The sequence below is a fragment of the Tamandua tetradactyla genome, chromosome 5 (assembly GCF_023851605.1).
Source record: "Tamandua tetradactyla isolate mTamTet1 chromosome 5, mTamTet1.pri, whole genome shotgun sequence".
NCBI lineage: Eukaryota > Metazoa > Chordata > Mammalia > Pilosa > Myrmecophagidae > Tamandua > Tamandua tetradactyla.
In genome coordinates, this window is record NC_135331.1 from 193,000,484 (window position 1) to 193,025,057 (window position 24,574).

Consider the following 24,574-nt stretch of genomic DNA (forward strand, 5'->3'; position numbering starts at 1 on the left):
CTGGCATAGATGGTGTGCGGACCTGGGAGCAGATGCTGTAGGGACTTGGGGTGGACGCCGCAGGGACCTTGGGTGCACGCTGCGGAAAACACAGAGGTTGGATGCATAGGGACTGTGGAGGGTGGATGCCGTGGGAACCATGGAGGGTGGGAGCCATGGGGATCTGAGGTCAATGCCTTGAGGACCTGGGCTGGATGCTGTGGGGACTATGGAGGGTGGACACTGCAGTGACCTGGGCTGGACACCCTGGGAACCACGGAGGGTGGATGTTGCAGGGACCTTGGCTCCAAACAAGGAGGATGCGCCCACTGGAGAAGGGAGATGCTCAGAGTCCTCGCATGCCCATGGCATGGTGGGGCCACCTGGGAAGGTGGTTGCAAGGACATGGGGGAAGCAGTGTCGGGCAGTAGACACCTGTGTGAGTGTCTCTGGAGGCCCTGGGAGGCGACGAGGATGTGCTTTTTCGCACGACCCTGCCCTGGCCTGCCACCTCTGGGAAGCTGGAATCCCTGGCTCTGTGGTGCTTAAAAAGCAGGAACTTCACACACACTATGAAGGGGATTGTTCAGGACAGAGGGGTGGCATTCACGGGGTCAGCAGTAAATGTCGGGGCTTTGAGGACAGAGAAGCACCAACCCTACTGCAGGGATTTGGGCCTAGGGCACCTGGTCAGGACTGCCCAGGGAGTGACAGCATGTGGCACCCTGCACAAGGGAGGACCGCCCTGCAGCCGGGGCAGCTCAGCCTCACTTGGTCCCTGTCACTCCACCCTGGACTGCAGGGCCACCCAGCAGTGCCCGCCATGGACTGCTAGCCCTGCCCAGGCCAAGAAGCTGGGAAGAAGACTCTGGGATATGTGTGAGGAGGCCTCAGGATGGGACCTCGGCACTAAAGCCCACTTGAGCACCGGCCCCAAGTACCTGAGATGTGGGTGGGTCCTGGAGGCCCCCTCAGGACAGACACACAGCCACGACTCAGCCAGCAGGTGTCACACCAGGCAGAAAGCCAGGAAGTGACCATCCACGCACCTGGGAGTCAAGGGCAGTGCCAAACTCAGTGCAGCCCACCCAGCACCAGCACCAGCACTGCCCCTCTTTCCTCTTCTTCATGCATGGGTAGAACCAGCAGACACCATCAAAAGATAAACTACACAACTGAAAAGGGGCACGGGATGTGAACACACTCAGAAGCCCATGAAGAGATGCTCAGCTCACCAGTCACTAGGGAAACACAACCCAGACCATAAGAGACTACCTCATACCACTCGGATGCCCATAACCATCATCAGGAGTTAACCTTTCAAAAAACAATAACAACACCAGGGAAACCCCAGATACTGTGCCAACACGAGGGACACCCAAGTCAGCAGGCTAAGCCCTTGATCCTGAGGCTTACTCTTGTGACACTTATTTAGGGAGCAGAGAAGCTTAGCCTACCTATAGGCATACCTACGAGTTACTTCTGGAGGACCTCTTTTGTTGCTCAGATGCGGCCTCACCCTCTTGAAGCCCAACTCTGCAAGTGAAATCATTGCCATCCCCCTAAGTGGGACCTGACATCCAGGGGTGAAAGTCTCCCCGGTGATGTCGGAGGTGACTCCAGGGATGAGCCTGGCCCTGGCACCGTGGGATCAACAATGTCTTCCGGACCAAAATGGGGAAAAGAAGTGTTAAAATGAGCTATCAGTGGCTGAGAGTTCAAATAGAATTGAGAGGCTCCTCTGGAGGTCACTCTTATGCATGTTACGTTTAGACATTGCCACCTATCATACCTTGCCAAACCCCAACCAAAACCGTTCCTGCCAATCCTAAAGAAATCTCGGGCAACACATAAAAACAGACAAAGTTTCCATGCACTAAGGTAACTTGCAGTAACCTACAACCTCCACGTGAGTTCCTGGACCAGAGAAATACAGAGGGCCCAGCCCTTCCAGAACATCAACTCGTTCCATCCCCCTACCCCATGTTATCCACAGTCTCTTCCAACCTGAAAGAGTCAAAAAGGGCATAGCCCAGATAGCCCTAAAGAGTGGGAGAAAGACCAAAGATGATGATGGAATTATACAGAGAAGCTAGGATTTAACAAAGGAGGATGACTGCAGAATCATTAAACCGATGTCACTTTTGGTCTCCAGTATCTTAAGCAGCTAGAAGTAAAAACCTCAAATTGTGGAATTGTAACCCACACCAAAATCTGGAAGCTGTTCTACAAATGTGCCTTGAAACTTGCTGCTCTTTTCTATGTCACATTTCTCAACAACAACCACCAAAACGCAATGACAAGCCCTGGCAAAGATGGGAGAACTGGAACCTCGCGCGGCGCGGCCGCTACGGGGTCCTGTGCGGCAGCTCTGGTAAGCAGTAAACAACTCGCCTGCCCCAGCACTCCACTCCCAGTGTGCGCGCTCCGAGAGCTGGAAAGCCGCGAGAACACCTGCACGTGGCCGAGCACCGCCACTCTCCCTCCACGAGGGCCGCACGGCGGGGGCCACTTCTGCCTCCCCCACGGAAGACCGGCACACAAACGGGGCCAGCCATAGGACCGGGCGCTGTCGCGCCACGAAAGGAGCAAAGGCCTGACACGCGAGGGAGAGAAGCGGACGCAGAACGAGGGACGCAAACAGCTCCAGGTACTGAAGCGCCCAGAGTAGGGACATCCTAGAGACAGGGGCAGACTGTGGTCGCCAGGCCTGGGGGTGACACGGGGTGACTGCGGGGTGACAAAGTGTTCTGAAGTAGATTTATGTAATGGTGGCAGGAGTTTTTAAAGACGCTAAACACCACGGCGTTGTAGGCTTTAAATGGACGCTTTTACGGTATGTAAATTACATCTCAGTTAAAGATATGTATAAAAGAAATTTAAGGTATAAATTTGCACAGCATTTAAGTAAAACCTGTTTTAAAAAAAGGATGAGGAAAGCGGAAGGGAGGGTAAGCTTGGGGTTCGGGCTCCAGACTCCAGGGTCGTATTCCCGGGGCCGTATCAGGGACAGGTTTTCTGTATCTGAGGTGGTCACGGGTTCTGGGTGGAGCAGGGGGCCCAGATTTCGTGCTGGGAAGCGGCACTCGGGGACAGAATTCGGGGTTCAGAGCTCGCGGGCCCCGCGGCCTGCGCCCCCACCCCCCCGCCCGCCATCCGACGGCGGCGGGCACTCACGTGGTCCAAAGGCGAGTCCACGGTGGCGGTGACCAGCCGGACCGCGGCGCCCCGACGGCCGCTCGACCCGCCACGGCTCTTAGGTGCTGCCCGGCCGGTCTCGGAGGCAGCCGCGGGGCATCAGCCTCGCCTGGGGTCGGCCCCGCGGCCATCGCGGTGGGTAGAGGGACGGCGCAGACGGCGCGGAGCGGTTAGATTCCTGACGGGAAACTTCTGGCAGCCGTGGCAGCTGCGTGGTGCTGAGTGCAAGTCCCGCCCCTCGGAAGGCGGGGGCCGTCCTGGTTGCTCCAGTGTCCATCAAACCGAAGCCCTCGCGGGCCCTGCCCCGCCCCGCCCCACGCGGCGAGGAGACGCCCTTAAAGGGGCCGCGTGCGGCGGGCGCCTGAGGCCGGCTAGCTGCTCTGCAGCCCGGATTCCTGCGTGTGAGTCTCCGGGGAGCAGAGGAGCCGGGCCGTGACGTCGGTGTGGCGCAGGGGGCAGAACCTCTTGGTCTCCGCGCCGGGGGGCGGTGGGGAATGGCCCACGAGGGGGTCGGTCTGACTGACACGCGAGCGCCCAGGACGAGCCCCACCTGCCGAGGGGCGGGGCGGGACGGGACTTGCACTCAGCACGAGGCGGCTGCGGCTTCGACTTTGAGAAGTTTCCCGGCGCGGAGACCAGCAGGCTCTGCCCCCCTTTAAGGCTCGCTGGCTGCAGTTTTGTCGGCTGCCCCGCGCGGGTCTCTCGCCGCCGCAGGCCCTCAGCGTGAGGTGCAGTCCCGCCGGGTGGTCCGCGCGCAGCCGTTAGGCTCGGGTGGGGAAACTTCTAACCGTCGGCGCCGCCGCCTCGTGCTGAGTGTAAGCCCCGCCCCTCGGAAGGTGGAGGCCGTCCCGGGACTCGCCTGTCAGTCAGGCCGACCCCCTCGTGCTGAGTGTAAGCCCCGCCCCTCGGAAGGTGGGGGCCGTCCCGGGACTCGCCTGTCAGTCAGGCCGACACCCTCGTGCTGAGTGTAAGCCCCGCCCCTCGGAAGGTGGGGGCCGTCCCGGGACTCGCCTGTCAGTCAGGCCGACACCCTCGTGCTGAGTGTAAGCCCCGCCCCTCGGAAGGTGGGGGCCGTCCCGGGACTCGCCTGTCAGTCAGGCCGACCCCCTCGCGCCCCCTGCCCCGTCCGCCCCACGCAGCGCCGTTCAGCCCGTGTGTAAGTAAAAACTTGATTGTGTTGACTAATTTTGTGGTATTTGTCATGCAGTCTCTGGAAATTAAAGACAGGTTTCCATACCAGGAGTGAAGTGCTGCTGTTAAACACCTAATATGTGGAAGAGGCGATGGAATTGGTAACGATTCGAAGCGGGATGACTTTTGAGGTGCTTGGGAGGAAAAGCCTAGACTTCACTGACGCAGATGTCTATGGAGATATGGATATTAAGGTCGTTTCCTGTGAGGGGAGAGAGATAATTCAGAGATGTAGGGAAGTACTTTGTCTTCTTAGAGAACACGTACTTAATGGTAAAAATATGGTAGGAATATAGAGATCTAGGAGTTTCTTTTGAAGGCCATAAAGTAATTGATGAATGTGTTATTAGGAAACTAGATGAAATAAGTGGTTGTTGAAAGTATTTAAATAAGCTCTTGCATGAACAAATGTAAAATAAGATAGAGGCAAATTTGGGAAAAACAGCTGTTGCAAACTGTGGACTATAGTTAACAGTAATAGTTTCAACTATTACTGTATTCTTTCATAAACAGTAACAAATTTATTATACCAATATTATGAGTCAACAATGGGAGGATAAGTGGTTTGGAAGGATTTAGGTTTTATTGTTTATTGTTATTTTGGTTCTGGATTAATAAAAATATTCAAAATCCCCATAATGGTGACAATTATGGATGATACTGTGAGCAATTGATTGTATACTTTTTAATGGCTTGTAAAAATGTCTCAACAGAACTGTAAAAAGGTCCTGGTTCCCAGAAGGTGTGGGGCCCATGATCCTAGTTTTGAGAGATCCTGGACTGCCAACCTGATTCCTTCGGAAGTGCTGCCTGTGCCCCGAGTTTCAGGGAGCGCGTGTTCACTAAGCAATTCCCAATCAGGCTGAGCCTTCCATTCCTGCAGGCCCAGGAAACCCCCCACTTGTTGACAGATGATTTTCAGACCTTAGAATCTAATGGAATTTTTGCTACTGGATTTCAGAGTTGTTTGATACCAGGGACCCGTAATTTCCTTCTACTATCTTCAATCTTTGAAGAAAATGTCTATTCTAAGCCTGCCTCACTATTATATTTTGGAGGCAAATGATTTGTTTACTAGGTTTTGAGGTTTCAGAGTGTCACACAAGGAGAGGTATTTTGCCCCAGGACCTACCACACCCATAATTGATTTTGATGAGTCTTTGACTCAGAATTGTTAGTCAAGTGCCTTAAGGATTTGCTGTTAGAAGGTGGTGAATGTATTTTGTATGTGGAAAAAACATGCATTTTGGTGTCTGGGGGTCAAACTGCAGTAGATTGATTCATGCACCCCAACAAAAGATATATCCTTTATCAAAAACTATGCTTCTGTGCTTACAAATTCGTTTGTAAATTGCAATTTTAATAGATTAAATTGAGGAATGCTCTGGAGTCTTTTGGGTGTATCTGAATGAATGAGTATGAGTCTCTAACCATACTACTAGATTCCATTAAAAAGATGTGGTATTCAGAAGAAATCATAAGAGCAGACACAAAGATACAATGTAGGTGGCCATGGGTTGGGATGCAGAGTTAAGCCAAGGAGACCCAGGAATTGCAGTGAGCTAGCACAGGAGTACTAGGATCTTTGAGAGGAAGCATAGCCATGATGATCCCCTTGGTTTGGTTCCCATGACACCTAAAATTGTGGGCCAATAAATTCTTGTTTTTAAACCAACCCATTTTTTCATAATGTCACAGCAGCTCTGAAAAGTTAAAACAAATCTAATCATGATGTATTAGGTAATAACTGCTATGTTTGACCTTTACGATGACATTTATGGTGATCTCTCTAGGAAGTTGGCTGTATTTAGCAGTAGCTATATCTGTTTATAAAAGATGATGCAAATACTATAATTTTCTTGTTTTTAACTCCAGATTTTGTGGTTCCTAAGAACATGTAAGGAAGAACCTGTATCTAGCAGATATCACCAGGAAAATCTTCCATTACTAAACTGAAGTACTGTTGATTAATGTTATGAGCGGAAGAGGAAAGCATGCCATAATTTCATCTTTGAATCTCAATATTCACTGGTGTTTAGATTTTATAATGACTTAAATAAAACAGGATGGTTATTGGAAATGAGCTAAGATCATTTCACTATGTGTAATAAATTTCTAGTAAAGTAATTATTATGTCTTTATTTTGTTTTTTTTTTTTCAGAAGCAGAACTTGATAATAGTGAAGGAGATGGGTGTATTTCACAATGGTTCTTAAATATTCACTGTGATATCATGATCAGGTTCCTGGGTCTAATGCCCAGAGTAGTGGTAGAAACACCAAAGATATCATCTTCTGTCACTAGTTATCCCACATTCAGCTTCAGCAATTTTATAAAATTACCATGTAGATATTCCAACAAGTTTTTGGCTTCTTAACTCCTGTTCCAGATAATCAATTATCAGGTATAATCCTCTGTATTTTTATGTCCTTCTATAAATTGGCGTGGTCATTTGTCCCAAAACCAAAATTCCCTTGTGAATCCAAGGGAAGTCACTGATTTTCAATTAGTTTCTTATTGGGTCTGTCCTAGAATTGAAATTCTGCTATGTATGGCCATACTGTTGCTAATGATAAATGTTCACAAATGTTAAATTTAAGAGGATGAGAGCAGCCCATGGTGACTCAGTAGGTAGAATTCTCATCTGCCATGCCTGAGACCCGGGTTTGATTTCAGGTGCCTGCTCATGCAAAAAAACAAAACGAAACAAAACAAAAGTTTAAGAGGGTAAGAATCCAGTTCAGAGAGGGGGCAATATTTTTGTCATATTTGCAACTGTATTAGGATGTGCATACAAATTACATAAAGAGCTTCTGAAAATCAATGAGTAAACCCTGGATTCACTCAAATAAAAAAATAAAAATGAAATAATTTAATGGGACTACTGAAATGAAATACAATAGTCAAAAACTATTGAGAAAACCTCATTATTAATCCAGGATATACAAGTAAAAGCCACAAGGATATAGGGATATATACTCATCCAAAGCACAAAATTTTGAAAATCTGAAAGAATCCATTTTTTATGGATGTGAAATAAAGGTAAATCATACTACAAGGTGTTTAATAAACTAATTTAGAATGCAGTTTGACTTTATTTATCTAAGTCAAACCAGGTACTATAGCTATAGTACAATTATTAAAAACATGCTATCATCTATTGTAACAAATGTGCCATACCAACACAAGGGTTTAATAATCTTTGGTATATAGGAATCTTGTATTTCTCACATGATTGTTCTGTGAACCCACAGCATCTCTAATAAGGAAACCAGCATCTACATTCATATGCAATAAGGTAAATGATCTACCCAAGCAGAGGAAATCAAGATACTGGATCTTATTTGTATTTAATTACTTATAGGTTGTTGTGTGCTAGGAAAGGTAACATGAGAATACAAGAGACTATCTAGGAGTTTGCTATTTGTGATTATTTCAAATCAGTAAGAGCATGCAATATTTGTCCTTTTTTGTTTGATTTATTTCATTTAATATGTTGTCTTCAAGGTTCATCCATATTGTAATATGTATCAGGACTCAATTCCCTTTTATGTATTACTATTAGTCCATTATATATGTATACCACATTTTAAAAATTCTTTTCATTAGTTTTTTTGACATGTGCATTACTTAGAACTTTTGGAAATTGTGAATAAGGCTGCTTAAATATTATTGGTGTTAATTCACCAGTGAAACAATCTGTTCATGGGCTTTTCTTGGTGCAAGTACATTTTATTTTAGCAAGGACTTTTTTATTGTTTCAGTCTTTGCCCTTGTTGTAGTGTTTTTGAGGTTTTTCTATTTCTGCTTGAGTGAATTAGGTGACTTGTGTGTTCGCATAGATTTTTCATTTTACATGGCTATTCTACTTTGCTGGTATACAATTGCCCTTAATATTCTATTGTAAAAGTTTTTATTCCTCTAAGGTGGTAGTAATATCACCATACAAATTTCTAATTTGGTTATTTTTATATTTATCCTCATTGTCATTATCAGTCTATCTAAGTATATCTCAATTTTATTGAAATTTCTCAAGGAAACAAGATCTTGTTTTATTAATTCCCTAAATTTTTCTACCTTTTCTATTTAATTCATCTCCACTCTAATCATATTTCCTTCCTTCTGCTCACTTTGAGATTACTCTGCTCTTCTTTTTCTACTTGTTAACATATGATCTAGGTAATTAATTGGAGACATTTCTTCCTTTTTAATATAAGTATCCATAGCTATGCATTTCCTTTCGGCACTGCCTTTAGTGCATCCCTTAAGGTTGGTTTGTTGTTTCTTTATTTTCATTAGTCCCTGCCTGTGGATTTTCTCATTTATTTTGTGATTTCTTTTTTAAAAATTGAGAGTTGACAATGTGCCACTTAATTTTCCAAATTACTTTCTGTTATTTATTTCTAGCTTTCCTCCACTGTGTTTGAAGAGGCTACTTTGTACAAATTCAATATTCTCTAATTAATCAAGACTTCTCATGTGCCCTAATAAAGGAACTCTGCTGTAGAATAATCCATGTACACTAGCAGTACAAGGGAAATTTCTCAACATGATACTGAACTTTTATGAAAAACAGACACCTAACATCATGCTCAGTGATGAATGCTAAAACGCATCTTCTATAATCACAAACAAGTGAATCATATCCATTGTCAACACTGCTACTCAATGTCTGAGAAGCTCTAGCAAAAGAAATTAGTCAAGAACATTTAAGAAAAATGTGTACAAATTGGAAAGCAAAAAGTGAAGCTATTTCTTTTCAGAGATTGTGATGTTATATATAGAAAATCCAAAGGTGAACAAGAAAACCATTAGAGTTTATACAAATATTAACAAAGTGGCTTGGTACATGATGAGCACTCAAACGACAACTGCATTTCTGTATACTAACAATGGACAAAATGATGTCTGGCATATTAATAAATTTATTTTACAATAGCATTAAATAGTATTTTCCAGTAGCATTTTAACTGAGTATAAAAAATAGGCACTGAAACCTACAAAACACTTTCATAAATAATTAAAGACCTAAATAAACATGACCTATCATATCATGGGTTGGAAAACCTACTGGCATTAAGATGTCAATGTTATCAATGTAATCAACAAATCCCAAACAAATTGCAGAAGCTTATTCTACCATAATGGAAATTCACATCCCTAGGATTGTGCAGAATGCTTAAGGACACAGAAGAATAAAAACAATTATTAAAAGATAGAGGATTCACATTTCCTAATTTCACATTACACTACATATCTAAAATAAATGCAATGTGGTACTAGTACAGAGATCCACATAGACTAATATGACAAAATTAAAAATCCATTAGTAGAACCAGTTAATTTTTTGACTAGGGAACATTGTACATTCAATGGAAATAGAATAATGTCCTCAACAAATGGTGTTAGACAACTGGACCTTCACCTGCAAATGAATTAAGTGAAATCCCTATGTGCTGGTTTGAAAGGATGTACATCCCCTAGAAAAGCCATGTTTTAAACTAAATCCCATTTCATAAAGGCAGAATAATCCCTATTCAATACTGTATGTTTGAAATTGCAATCAGATCATCTCCCTGAAGATGTGATTTAATCAAGAGTGGTTGTTAAGCTGGATTAGGTGATGGCATGTCTCCACCCATTTGGGTGAGTCTTAATAAGTTTCTGGAATCCTATAAAAGAGGAAACATTTTGGAGGATGAAGGAGATTCAGAGAGAGCAGAGAATGCTGCAGCACCATTAAGCAGAGAGTCCATGAGCCAGTGACATTCAGAGATGAAGAAGGAAAATGCCTTCCAGGGAGCTTCATGAAACTGGAAGCCAGGAGAGAAAGCTAGCAAACTAGAGCACCCTACCTCACATCTCATACAAATATTGAAGCAAAGTGTCTCAATAACCTAAGTCTAAGAACTAAATGTATAGAACATTTAGAAATAACAGAGGGCAAATAATCAAGAGAAATTAGGTAAATGGATTGTTACATATGATGTGTGTTCTAGTTTGCTAGCTGCCAGAATGCAATATACAAGAATCAGAATGGCTCTTTAAAAGGGGAATTTAATGAGTTGCTAGTTTACAGTTCTAAGGCCGAGAAAATGTCCCAATTAAAACAAGTCTATAGAAATGTTCAATCAAACACATCCATCCAGGGAAAGATAACTTGGTTCACAGAGGCCGATAAATTCAGGGTTTCTCTCTCAGCTGGAAGGGCACATGGTGAACATGGCATCATCTGCTAACTTTCTCTCCTGGCTTCCAGTTTCATGAAGCTCCCTGGGAGGCCTTTTCCTTCTTCATCTCCAAAGGTCACTGGCTGGTGGACTCTGTCCTTCATGGTGCTGCAGCATTCTCTGCTGTCTCTGAATCTCTCTTTCTCCAAAATGTTTCCTCTTTTATAGGACTCAAATAAACCAATCAAGACCCACCCAAATGGGTGGAGACATGTCATCACATAATCCAGTTTAACAACTACTTTTGACTAAATCACATCATCTAGGGAGATGATCTGATTGCAGTTTCAAACATACAGTATTGAATAGGGATTATTCTACCTTTATGAAATGGGATTTTGATTAAAACATGGCTTTTCTAGGGGCATACTTCCTTTCACATCAGCACAACATGAAAAACATATCAAGAAGAAAGCAGCAGAATAATTCAAGTTCATCAAATTTAAACATTTTTGTGCATAAAAGTCATTGTCAAGACAGTAAAAGAACTGAAAGTAGTTGTAAATTTCATAACAAAGAAGGGCTTAAAACCCAGAATATGTAAAAATTATTACAATGTGATCACAAAAATAAAAAATACAAGTGCAAAATGGGCAAAAACAATGAGTAAACACAGTGAGAAACAAGCAAAAGTTGGAAACAACCCATGTCCACCATCAAATGAATAGGTAAACAAACTGCAGTACATATACAAAATGTAATTTTATTCAGCATTAAGAATGAAGGTCTGAGACATGCTCCAACTGGATAAAAATTTGAAAACATTGTGGTCAAATAAATGAATGAGATAATAAGGACGAAGTTCATCTGATATCACTATATGACAAGTCTAAAAAGAGCAAATCCACAAATACATGAAGTGGTTTAGAAGTTGCCATTGATTGTGGGCAAGGGGAAGATGGTATGTTCAGTTGTTGGATATGGAGTGTAAATAAATACAATTAACAATTAAAAGAAAGCAACCTCAATAAAAGAAAGAAAATGAAAACTGCATAAATTCAGATGCCATTACATGTATGAGGAACAGGAGGATATTGATCAAGAAAGAATAATGAAAAGTTTTAGGTTCTCTATAAAGTATATAATTTTTAATGTGGATTGATGGGTATTGAGTATCCTACTTATTCCACTTAGAACATTATAATTATATAAATAAAAAATTTGGCTAAATAGTAAATAATGAAATATCTTAAACATTTAAACAAAAACTCCTTCTTAAAGCCAGGACACATTGAGTTATCCAAAATCTGTACTGAATGAAAATGAAGGCAATGTGGAAAAATAATATAATGATCAATTACCTAATTGATAAACCTGGTTTAAGTAACACACAAAATAAATTAGAAAACAGTTTCCATAAAGTAATGAGATGTATATTTAGAGTATTTGCCACTCTATTTACAATACTAATCTGTTCCTGTACAGTGCCCAAGTTTCATTAGAACTCTTAGCACATTGATCATAGCTAGTTAAAATCCTGATCTGATAATACTAATATGTATGTCTTGTTAATTCTCTTTCTGCTCCTCATTGTGCCAGAATCACTCCCCTAAGTGAATTTACATATATGGAGCCTCATTTAGATGTGCCACAACATAACTAAAAATAACATCTCAGAATGATTCTTTTTACTTACTCAGTTTAATATTAAGGATATATTTTTCTTTAGTTCTATTTTAATTCTCACTCTTTTGGTCCCTCTAGGGTATAGAATTGGTACTATCATGGTCCATATTTTGGTCCCCAGAAAGACATTTTTGCCAAAACACACATGCTGAAAAGGGAGGAAAGACCATTTTAGAATAAGCTGAGGTATGGTTAACAGAGATACAGCAACAAGGGATATGTTCAAATGTACCTAAACCGTCCTTTTCATTGCAAGTCAAGTAGAGAGTTCGGATATCCCTTAGGGTGTAAAAAATATTTTAAAATACTTGTCTGTGGTATGACAGAAAGGGGAATTGGGCCATTTAATCCACATGATATTAAGTAATTTGGGTCATTCACACTAAAATTATATTACAGTTTTAAAATATTGACTATATGGTGAATGTGAGAAAATGAAGTTAATATTTAAGCTGATCCTGGTGGTATAATGCAAAGAAGTCATATTTTTCAAGCACAGCTTTAATAATATTTCATTTATTTAGCTCATATTTATTAAGCAACTTCTATTAGAGTTATGCTTTCAAAGATCACTACTCCAGAAAATTCCCATAGGGCATATTATATTGTAATTAATAAATTGTAGGATTTGTTTGTTAAAATATAGAAGTAGAAGTAAGCATTATAGTACCATAACATCTGCAAATAATGAGTGTTTTACTTCTCCCTTCCAATTTGGATGGCATATATATATATATATTTTCTGCCTGATTACTCTAGCTAGAACTCCTAGTACAATATTGAATAATAGTGGTGACAGAGGGCATCCTTGTCTCATTCCCAATTTAGGGGGAAAGCTTTCAGTCTCTCCATTAAGTACTATGCCTGATAACAGTTTGTAATGTATACCCTTTATCATAATGAGGAAGTTACCTTTGATTTCTACTTTGAAAGTATTTTTATCAAAAAAGGATTTTGAATTTTGTTGAATGCTTTTTCAGCATCAATCAAGATGATCATCTGATTTTTCCCTCTCAATTTGTTAATATGCTGTATTACATTAATTGATTTTCTTGTGTTGAACCATCCTTGGATTCTTGTATATAACCTACTTGGTCTAGGTGTATAATACTTTTAATATGCTGTTGGATTTAGTTTGCTAGTATTTTGTTGTGAATTTTTGCATTTATGTCCATTGGGGAGATTGGCCTATAGTTTTTCTTTCGTATAGCATATTTACCCAGTTTTGGTACTAAATTGATGTTAACTTGATAAAATGAGTTCCATAGTGTCACTTTTTTCCCAATTTTTTGGAAAATTTTGAGTAAGATTGTTTATTCATTTTCAAATGTTTGACAAAATTCTCCTGTGAAGCCTCCTGGCCCTGGGCTTTTCTTTGTAAGAAGATTTTCGATGACTGATCGAATTTCTTTGCTGGTGATTAGTTTGTTGAGATCCATTTCTTCTTAAGCTGATGTAGCTTGTTTGTATGTTTCCAGGAATTTGTCCATTTCATCTAAGTTACCTTGTTTGTTGGCCTGTAGTTGTTCATATTATCTTCTTATGACTTTTTTTATTCAGGATCTGTGGTAACTACCCCCTCTCATTTCTCATGTTGTTTATTTGCATCCTACTTTTTTCCTTTGTCAGCCTTGCCAGTGGTACATCAGTTTTACTGATTTTCTCAGAGAACCAACATTTGATTTATTGATTTTTTAATTATTCTTTTGTTTTCCCATTCATTTAATTCTGCTTTAATCTTTGTATTTCTTTTCTTCCATTTGTTTTGCAATTAGTTTGCTGTTCCTTCTCAAGTTCTTCCAGGTGAGCAGTTAAGTCTTTGGTTTTTGCTCTCTCTTCTTTTTTAATGTACACATTTTGAACAAAAAGATTTCCCTCTCAGCACAGCCTTTACTGCATCCCATAAGTTCTGATATGTTGTATTCTCATGTACATTCACCTCTAGATAGCTACCAAGTTCTCTAGCAATTTCTTCTTTGATCCACTGATTGTTTAAGAGTGCATCATTTAATCTCCACATATTTGTTAAAGTTCTTATTTTTTTGGTGGTTATTGCTTTTCAGCCTCATTCCATTGTGATGAGAAAAAGTGATTTGAATAATTTCAATTGTTTTACATTTATAAAGACCAGTTTTGTGCCCCAGCACAGTATCAATCTCTTGATCTGGACTCCAGCTCATCCTGGGATATCTGTCCCACAAATCAAGAGAGATATTTACCCTAGGGAGTCATGTCCCACATGGGAGAGGAGGATGGTGAGTTCACTTGCCACATTGGCTTAGAGAGAGTGGCCATATCTGAGCAACTAAAGAGATTCTCTGGGGGTGATTCTTAGACCTCATTTTAAGTAGGCTTAGTCTGTCCTTTGCAGTAATAAATTTCATAGGGCTGAACCCTAAGATCAAGGGCTCACCCTATTGATTTGCTTGTCCTCACTGCTTGCTGGAATATCACAAATTCTCCAGAGTGGAAAGTGGAATATTCCCCCCTTCTTCCCATTCCCCAAAGAGGACTTTGCAGACTTCTCTATTAATTGTCCATATCAATCTGGGATTTATTGGGGCATCACACTAACATAGACAAACCAAATCTCAAGCCCTATTCAAGATTCCACTTATGGGGTTCAACTAAACTGACCATAAAGTTAAATTAGTAAATATACTGCCCAATATATGAATTTTGCACCCAAATAAATATCTGTTCATTTAGTCTCACAGAGAAGTTGAAGTTTTAAAATATGGATGATATCATTCTTTACCCTATCTTTCAATATACCTTACTTCTGTCCAGATCAGCTTCATTCATACCTCTACTCAATGTCTAATCACTTTTCCAACTTTTTAAACTGTTCCTTTATGGGGTACTGCTGACTTTATAGCATCAGAGGTTTAACTGTGAATCTCAAGTGTCACATAGATACCTGAAGTTCCCTGGAAAACCCATGTTATTTAGAAATGACTCAGTATCTCAAAATTTAGAATTAACAGTTACACCTCCTGAATATATTGTGACTGCTATAAAAGATTACAATCTAGGACCCTTTGCAGTAAGTACCAACCTTATAACCTATGCTCTCAACTTTATTTCACCCAGTTTTTATATTATAGTCAGCCCATATGATTGAGGAATGATAATATTTGTCTTTTTGTTGCTGACATTTCATTCAACATACGGCGTTTAAGGTTCATTCCCCTAGCTGCATGCCTCACAACTTGATTCTTTCTTGCAGACACTCAATAGTCTAATTATGTATATACCACAGTTCTCCCTTCCATTCCTCAAGCTGCATGCCTCACAACTTGATTCTTTCTTGCGGACACTCAATAGTCTAATTATGTATAAACCGCAGTTCTCCCTTCCATTCCTCAATCATTATACCTTTAGGCCACCTTCATTCATTGTGGATCATGAACACTGTCACCAGAAACACCAGTATGCAAATGATCATTTGTGTCCTCACACTCAGTTGCTCCAGGTATACACTGAGCAACTAGGTTTCAGGATCATATGGCAACCCCACCCCTAGTCTGTGGAACTACCGCACTGCCCTCCAAGGGCAATTTCCTTACTAACAGCGAATAGGTTCATCTTTTTCTCCACATTTTATCCATCACTTGTTTTTCTCTGTTCAGTTTTAAATAGTTTTATTCACACATGATACAATCCAGCCTAAGTGTAAAGACATGCTTTCACCACCATACTCTTCTCTTCCTTCTCTTTCCTTCTCTTCCACAGAAAATCCATACCCCATTCCCAATCCCCCTGCCTGTTGAAATTTAGTTTCGGCATAATACCTTTGTTACATTCAGTAGAAGCATGTTACGGTATTACTGTTGACTATAGACCCTAGCTTACATTGATTGTACTTTTGCCCATATACCATCTAATTTCAACTCCCAATAATGACACTCCTTTTTTCTTCCTCATGCAAAAATATTTTTAATTTGTACATTTAATCACTAACAATATCCACTCTAGGCATTCATGAATTATGCCATCTTTATGCTTTATCTTTCCTTCTGATTTCATATGTGCCCACAGCCCTTCTCCATTTATCATATTCATAGTCAGCCTCATTCAGTGTACTTATATTATTGTGCTACAATCAGATTCTATTGTGTTATCCATTTCTGAATTTTTACAATCAGTCTTGTTCTACAATCTGTATTTCTTCTGCAGCAATTGTCCAATCTTTACCTTATTTCTATCTCCTGATAACCTCTGTTCTTAACTTAAATTCTCCAAGCTCACTCATTAATGTTCATATTCATGAGACCATGCAGTATTTCTCCTTTTTTATGGCTAATTCCAGTCAGCATAATGTCCTCAAAGTTCATCCAGGTTGTTGCATGCTTCCTGACTTTATTATGTCTTACAGCTGCATAATATTCCATGGTCTGTATATGCCATAGCTTGTTTAGCCATTCATCCACTGATGGACATTTGAGCTGTTTCATAATTCTGCAATTGTAAATAATGCTGTTATAAGCAATGGTGTGCAGATGTCCATTTGTGTCCTGGCCCTCATGCCCTTTGAATAGAGACCTAGGAATGGGATTGCTGGTTCATATGGCAAATCTATACTTGGTTTATATTCACAGAAGTTGTGCCATTTTACATTCTCACCAACAGTGGATAAATCTGCCTTTTTCTCCACATCCACTCTAGCACATGTCATTTTCTGTTTTGTTTTGTTTTGTTAATGGCCGTTATGGTGGGTGTGGGATATTTCATTGTGGTTTTGAATTGCATTTCCTTAATAGTCAGGGATTTTGAGCATCATTTCATGTGCCTTTTAGTCATTTGTATTTCCTCTTCTGAGGAGTGTCTTTGCCCATTTTTTAGTTGGAATGTTTGTTTTTTTGCTGTTGAGTTGAAACATATTTTCATATATTCTAGATACTAAACTCTTATCTGATATGTGGTTTCCAAATATTGTTTCCCATTGTGTAGGCTGCCTTGACAAAGAACTTGACAGAGTTCTTTGATGCACAAAAGTGTTGAATTTTGAGGAGTTCTCATTTGTCTATTTCTTTCTTCAATGCTCATGCTTTCAGTGAAAGATCTAGGACACCGCCTCCTCTTGCAAGTTGTATAAGATATTTCCCTATATCTTTCCTCTAAAACTTTTCCTCCAAAAGGAAAACTTTTCCTTTTAACTTTTCCTCTAAAACTTAGGTCTTTAATCCATTTTTAGTTAATTTTCATATAAGGTGTGAGATATGGCTCCTCTTTCATTCCTTTGCATATGAATATCCACTTCTCCAAGCACCATTTATTGAAGAGGCTGCTCTGTTCCAGGTGAGTTGTCTTGGTTGCCTTATCAAATACAAATTGTCCATAGATTAGTGGGTCTATATCTGAGCACTCTATTGGACTTCATTGGTCAGTATATCTATCTTTGTGTGAGTACCATGCTATTTTAACCACTGTAGTTTCATAATACGCTTTAAAGTCAAGTAGTGTGAGGCCTCCCGCTTCATTTTTCTCTCCCAAGCTATTTTTAGCTATATGGAGCACCCTGCCCTTCCAAGTAAATTTGGTTATTTGTTTTTCTATTTCTGCAAAGTAAGATTTTGTTATTTTAATTGGTATTATATTGAATCTATATATCAATTTGGTACAACTGATATCTTAACTATATTCAGTCTTTCAATCCATGAACACAGTATGCACTTCCATTTATTAAGGTCTTCCGTGATTTCTCTTAGCAATTTCTTGTAGTTTTTGTATATAGGTCTTTTGTATACTTCATTAAATTTATTCACAAATATTTGATTATTTTGGTTGCTGTTATAAATCAAATTTTTTTCTTGATTTTCTCAAGATTGTTCTTTTTTTCTCAGCCCTGCCCCTCTCTGCCCTGGTAAAAATTCCTAGTTTCTTTAGCTCTTATTCCAGGTTTATCTGAGCTAGGGGCCTATTTTTTTATTCAGAATTTGTTAATTAAATCTGCAATTGGATCTTGGCTGAGCCCTTGCTGGTAATAAAGTCTGTTTCCTTTCCCCTTGAGGAACCAGCCTGCTGTGCCCATAGGGAAGGGGCATTGGCCTCCACAGTTTAGGGGACTTACAGTTCTTTATGATATCTCAGCCAGTCCAGCTTGTCCAGACTGGTGTATGTTGTTTGTCTGGTTCCTGGCTATTTACTAGTTGCCCTGGAGGATGAACTCAATTCCACACCTCTCTAAGCTGCCCTCTTGCCCTGCCATGACTCCATCCTTTCACTTTCAATGTATTTGTATCCTTGTGTCGAAGATAAGTCTCTTGTAAGCAGCATATAGCTAGATTATATTTCTTAACCAGTCTAGCAATCTGTATCTTTTAATTGGTAAGTTTAGTCCATTAACCTTCAAAGCTATTACTGTAATGACATTTCTTAAATCCATCATCTTAGCTTTTAGATTTCATTTGTCACATCTATATATGCTTTTCCCTCTTTCTTATTTATTATTTAAGTTACTCTTACTGGTACTTTTCAATTCTGGCCCTCCTGAAAACCTCCTTCTCTTTTCTTTCTTTGTCAGCCAGTAGAACTTCCTTTAGTATTTCTTGTAGGGCCCGTCTCTTATTGCAAATTCTTCCAGCATTTGTTAGTCTGTGAAAATTTTAATCTTTCCCTCAGTTTTGAAGGACAATTTGGCTTAGTATGGAATTCTTGACATGAGGTCTTTCTATTACAGTATCTTAAATATATCATACCACTGCCTTCTTGCTTACATAGTGCAGTTAAGTAGTCTGAACTCAGTCTTAGGTGGTTTCCCTTGTATGCAGTAGATTGTTTTCTTTTGCTTCTTTCAGAATTTTCTGCTTCTCTTCAACACTTGACAGACTGATTCGTATGTGTCTTGTGGAAGGCCTATTTGGATTTATTCTATTTGGAGTTCATAGGGCTTCTTTGGTTTGCATAATTATATTCTTTATAAGGGTTGAAAAGTTTCCCCCATTATATTCTTAACTAATCTTCCTAACCCTTTACTCTTCTCTTTTCCTCCTGGGATACCAATGATTCTTATATTTGTGTGCTTTGTTTTGTCCATCATTTTCCTGATATCCAATTCAAAAATTTCCTTCTTTTACACCATTTGCCTTTTTGTGTGTTCAAAATCAGTTGCCCTGACAACTAATTCACTTATTCTTTCTCCTGCCTCTTCAAATCTGTTTTTGTGTGTCTCTAGTATATTTTTTATTTAGTCTACAGCCTCTTTAATTTCTGTGATATTTGCTATTTTTCTGTTTATATTTTCAAATTTCTCTTTATGTTCTTCTAGTGTCATCATGATCTCCTTTATGTTGTTAGTCACCCCATTGGTTTTATTAGTAGAGTTATGTAAGCATCTTTGATTAGTTGTTCCAAAGTCTGTTTCTCTCCCAGGGTTTTAATTTCATTAGGCTGGCCTCTATTTGTCTACATCTTGATATGCTTAGTGATCTTCTATTGCTTTCAAGGCATATAAATATTTTGATAGAATTACTTTGAAATTTGATTTCCTTTAGTAGTCTAAAGCTCTGTACTTGCAGGATAGATGTAGAGGAGGATGTGAGGCATGGGGCAGGGCATAAAAGTGTGGTGATTGGTTGCAACACAGGTAGGCACAGTTTGAGGGTGCTACACTGGTGCCTATGAGCATGGAATGTGGGGCATGGGGTTGTGGAGGTGCAATGCAGGGTCTGTAGGGGTGGGGTGCAGTTCAAGTAGGCTTTGGGGCACAAGAGCAGGGTGTAGTGTGGGAAACACAGAGTGGAGTATGGTGGGAGCTGGATGGGAGGGACTGTGAGGATGCATGTGGTCTGGTGTATAGTCAGGAAGTGGGTGCACGCGTGGAGCATAGGGGTTGTGTTTATCAGGGTGTAAGGTGACACAGAGGTATGAGGAACAGGGAGGGCAGGGTGAGAGTGTATCCTTGCATGGGGGAGAGGTCCATATTGCCCTGGATGCAGGTGTGGGAGTGTGTAGGGGCAAAGCATGGGGTCACAGGTTATAGGGATTGTGGGACTTGGGACAGGGACAGGTGATGTCAGGTGGTTTGGGTCCGTTGTGGGAGCACAGGCTCAGGGACAGTTGGAGCATGGGTGCATATGTGTTCAAGTTAGTGTCTATGTAGCACAAATGCACATGTGAACATCTGCCAGATGTGGGAGCAGGGTCCTTGTTCTTGGGGTAGGGAAAGGCTGCACACATTTGGGGCAGGGGGCTAGGTTGCAAGGATCAGGTCAGTGCATGAATGTGTGGATGCCTGGTGGTAGGGAAGATGTGGCTGTGTGCATGTATGGATGTGAGGAATGGGGCTTGGTGTGGGCTGGTCTGGGTGTGGGGTTGTGGTTCTGCATCCACAGTGCTCAGGGATAGTGGCCAGGGTTGCACCTTCATGGGCTGGGGGTGAGTGTTGCCTGGATGTGCTGGAGCTTGGCCATAGTTGGGGGACATGATGGGAGTGCCTATGTTCACATGAGTGGGTCTAGGAGATCTGTAAACTGATGTACACATGCAAGGAGCTCATGGGTTGCAGGGTAGTTTGTGTGACTGTATGGGCTGGAGGCAGGTGTAGTTTGGGTATGAAAGTAAGTGCCCACAGCCTTGATGCACTGATAACTGCCTGCAGGGGGCAGGGAGCAGGAGGTGGGTGTCACAGGAGAGGGCATACGTTGGTGGGTCTCAGGAGGTATGGGGTGAGACTGTGCACTTTCATGAGAGGTGGGTTGATCTGGGGTAGGCTTGCTTATGCTCAGGATGAGGGTATGGGGCAGGATGCACAGTGGGAGGTCAGGGTGGGGGTGCTTGGAGCATGCATCATGCAACATCAGAGGATGTTGATGGGGTTCAGGGGTGTGGAGTGAGTCATGGGGCAGGAATGGGGGTGGCATGCTTGAGTGTAGCCATTCAAGGAATGCAACTTGGCTTACTTCCTCATCCCTGTCTCCATGTCTGTGTACGCCTGAAGGCTCATGACTTCCATTTGAAAAGAGTCAAGTTGGGCTGCTTGCACTAGCTCGTGGTCTTTGGTTTTCTGCATCTCAGTTATTCCACTTTTGCAACCAGAGCCTCTCTATGTGGTTTAAAAGACACTCCCCAGTCACTTACACCATGGAACCACCATCCCAATTGCCTTCCCATCCCTTCTCTAGCTTTTCTTTGGAGCAGGGGTGAACTGAACCTATCTTATTCTGAAATCTTTCCAGAACTCTCTAGTATGTTTTTTTGAAAGTTAGATTAAATTTTATTTCACATTGATAGAAACCATGAAAAAGATTTACAATTTCCCACACTACAGTAAAACTCTTCAATGGAATAAGATATCTTACCATAAATAAAATGTTAATATATATAACTGAATATAACTGTCTATATTCTTCAAAGTAGAAGACAATGCATTTGTAAATGATTGTTTATTAATTTTAAACCCAGACATAAGCATATGGCTTAATTATTAACATTCTATACTGTATACTACCAAATTATTTCCATTATCAATCAGTACCCATTTATATAGATACAATCCCTTCATTGTTTTGATTAGCTGGAATACACCACCAAAATTAAAAATTCAAAAATACCAAGCATACACTTCAATTAAATATTAACTGTGTATCAAGTTTTGACTAACCTTTATTATCCAGAAATTTGTTTTCAAATAATTTTTACCAGTAATCTGAAAATACTGACCATATAAAATCAAAAGATTGCTATTTTTATGCTTGCACAAAAACTAATTTAAAAATTCATTTGACTAAAGTCAAAATTTCAAAGTTCATTGGTATATAAAATAAAGCAAAGTTTTCTTAAAGATTCTAATTTTCCTTTGTAGTTGGTTTCAAACATGTACAAAATAAGAAAACTGTATGCTACAAGAAGAATCATCTTAGACCAAATCATCTTAGAAATTACAATTTTTAAGCTCAAGTCTTAAATATTTCAGAACATACTAAAGTATGATCTAATCATCCTTCCAATTGATTACAGAAAGTTAAAATCACAGAAATATTCCTGTCTCTTGAACTAATGATTCTAATAAAATGAGTATAAATTTGGACTAAAATACAAGTTGAAGAAATAAGCAGTGCCGAAGTCTTTTTTTTTTTTTAACATGGGCAGGCACTGAACCCGGGTCCTCTGGCATGGCAGGCGAGCATTCAGTGCTGAAGTCTTAAGTGATACCTGCTTTCTTTAAGTATAAATACATAATACATACCATATGTCTGTGATTCGAATATCAAAGTACCGCATTTATTAGCACCAGATGTCTATGGCAGGGAAGCAATATTTGGTCTCCTCTTTAGGATAATAAAAGAAGAACACATCTTTTCTAGAGAAGAGAAAGAAATATTAAATGGAAATGATAGGAAAAAAAAGTCTGGTCCCGCAAATAAAAGGGCCATTAGTTGAGGGGAGCAATAATATTACTTTCATTAACACTTCAAAGTATTATCCCTATTAGGAATAATATATCATCTCATCATTTTGTATTGTAATTATTATGTATAATGAATACATATATAAAAATATGGCCATTATATAGTGACTAGGTAATTTTGGAATAAATCCATAGTCTAAATCACAGCACACTTAAATCATTTATATCTTAGCTGCTCATTTATACCAAAACAAATTTTCATTAAGCATACTAATAATTTCCAAATCATGTAATAAATATTCTGGTTACAGTATTTTATTTTTCCGAATTACATTTGGGAAAAAGCCAGCTACTTCACTTATTTTATTATTAGTATTACTCTGGGATCACATTATACAAATAAATATATAGAAACTTAAAAGAATATCATTACCCAAGAGGAGACATTATTTAGTCTGTATCATTGGTATGTATTTGCAAAACATTCTAACACTGCAAACAATAAGTTTCAGGATTGGGCACATTTAAAAGTTTTTACTATACTACAAGGATGCTGGTGTCCTTCTACCCAAGGCCTCTTAGTGATGTCAATCAACTGATGGTAGGACTTTGTCAGCGAATTGCTTGATATCCACCATTTCCTGGTGACATGAACTGTGCATCAGGCCCTCATAGCTTCTGAAGGTTACATTGGCTGAATTTACCAATGTTTTTAACTTTTCAACAGTAAGAGAACCAAACATTAGCAGAACTAAAGGGTCGCAATCTCCATGACATTGGAGGATAGACATATCTCTATTAGCACCACTGATAAGACGTGGAAATGAAGCCCGAAGTGGGAGCCAGCAACTGAGTGCAACAATACCTGCCAATTACTGTTGCATAGTAACAGCAGTATATAAAGATAAAGCTCCTCCCTGGGAAAATCCTCCCAAAATAATCCTGTTAGAAAGAATTCCATTCTTCACCTCTTGGTCTGTCAAAGTTTTGACGTTGTCTTCTGCCTGCTTGATTCCAGGTTCTTCCTCCTGTGAATCAGGCAAAAGACCAATAATATCAAACCAAGAAGGCATACTCATATTCTTATTTAAATGTAACAGGCATAATGGGCTCATCAGGGATATATACATGATATTTGAACTTATGATACCTGCCAAGGCTTCTGCCCATCCATGCCCTGTGCCTCCCAGTCCGTGAAGAAAAATAACTGCCGCTGTGGCTTTGAGGTGGGCATGATGGCGGGCAACGGGGCTGCCAAGTTGTTGCCGCACGTGCACGGCTTGGCGGCCACAGGTCAGAAGCAGAATGGAGAAGAGATATATTAGGTTTTTTTTACATATGCTATATTATCTTTAGAGCATATCTTCAAGGGAATACTTTCCTCATTTTCAAAGGCAAGTTTGATTTCCAGAGAAAACAGTAATTTTGTATATTCTGATAACAGTTAAAGAACCAACACCTTAACAACATTGAACGGTTTCCAGGTTTCTGTTTCTTTGCCTCAGGATATTACCTAATTATGTCCTCTTAAAGGAAAATCTTGTTCAAGAGCTTTTTATTTTGAAATCAAGATGGGTAAATTTGTCTTTTTTTTTTCTGTTATTTGATAGCTGAAAACATGAGAACATCCAATATAAGCCCAGAAACACTGTATCAAACCAAACACCTACTAAGATTCATTAATTTGACTCTGCATTCACAAAAGACTGTTGATATGACAAAATAAAAAAACGAAAACAAGTGAAAGCTGCTATCGATGATGTAACTTGGTTGGAAGGATTGGTGATGCTCCTCTTCAGTGATTCATTGAGGGAGTTCACGGTGAAGGAAAATTAAAGGTCCATGGTCCTAGCTGGGACTGTATGAAAACATCTCACTCACTAAATTTATTTTTCAGAAATCTAAAAACGCCAGATTGTTCCTATACCAGATAAGCCCTGAAACCAAAAGTACTATTCTCTCCAACAACATCGACCAGTTGCATCCCTCTACCTTATGAT

General features: G+C 40.2%; 1 protein-coding gene and 2 long non-coding RNA genes across 8 annotated transcripts in view; 1 reads left to right on the forward strand and 2 right to left on the reverse strand.

Moving 5' to 3' along the window:
• Positions 1-4,065, reverse strand: part of LOC143685201 (putative palmitoyltransferase ZDHHC11B) — an 85,116-nt gene extending 81,051 nt beyond the window's left edge. For 2 of the 3 annotated variants that reach the window (XM_077162913.1, XM_077162910.1), the window contains exon 1: positions 921-3,132. In XM_077162913.1, the coding sequence (XP_077019028.1) occupies positions 921-1,020 (100 nt within the window). In that variant the 5' untranslated portion in view covers positions 1,021-3,132. Of the gene's footprint in view, positions 1-920; positions 3,133-3,156 lie in introns of those variants that run through there. The other variant, XM_077162911.1, reaches the window with a different exon arrangement.
• On the forward strand, positions 2,405-6,495 carry LOC143685202 (uncharacterized). Of its 4 annotated transcripts, none has more exons than XR_013176462.1 (3): positions 2,405-2,629; positions 4,385-4,562; positions 6,244-6,495. It is a non-coding gene; the product is annotated as an uncharacterized LOC143685202 (long non-coding RNA). The 4 variants fall into 4 exon arrangements; XR_013176463.1 differs by having other exon boundaries at positions 2,410-2,629; positions 4,385-4,469; XR_013176460.1 differs by lacking the exon at positions 2,405-2,629 and adding an exon at positions 3,143-3,578.
• Positions 6,496-21,599: 15,104 nt separating this feature from the next.
• On the reverse strand, positions 21,600-23,869 carry LOC143685203 (uncharacterized). The gene is made up of 3 exons (XR_013176464.1): positions 23,725-23,869; positions 23,543-23,602; positions 21,600-22,526 (listed from the first exon to the last, which is right to left on the reverse strand). It is a non-coding gene; the product is annotated as an uncharacterized LOC143685203 (long non-coding RNA).
• Between the last annotated feature and the right edge of the window lie 705 nt (positions 23,870-24,574).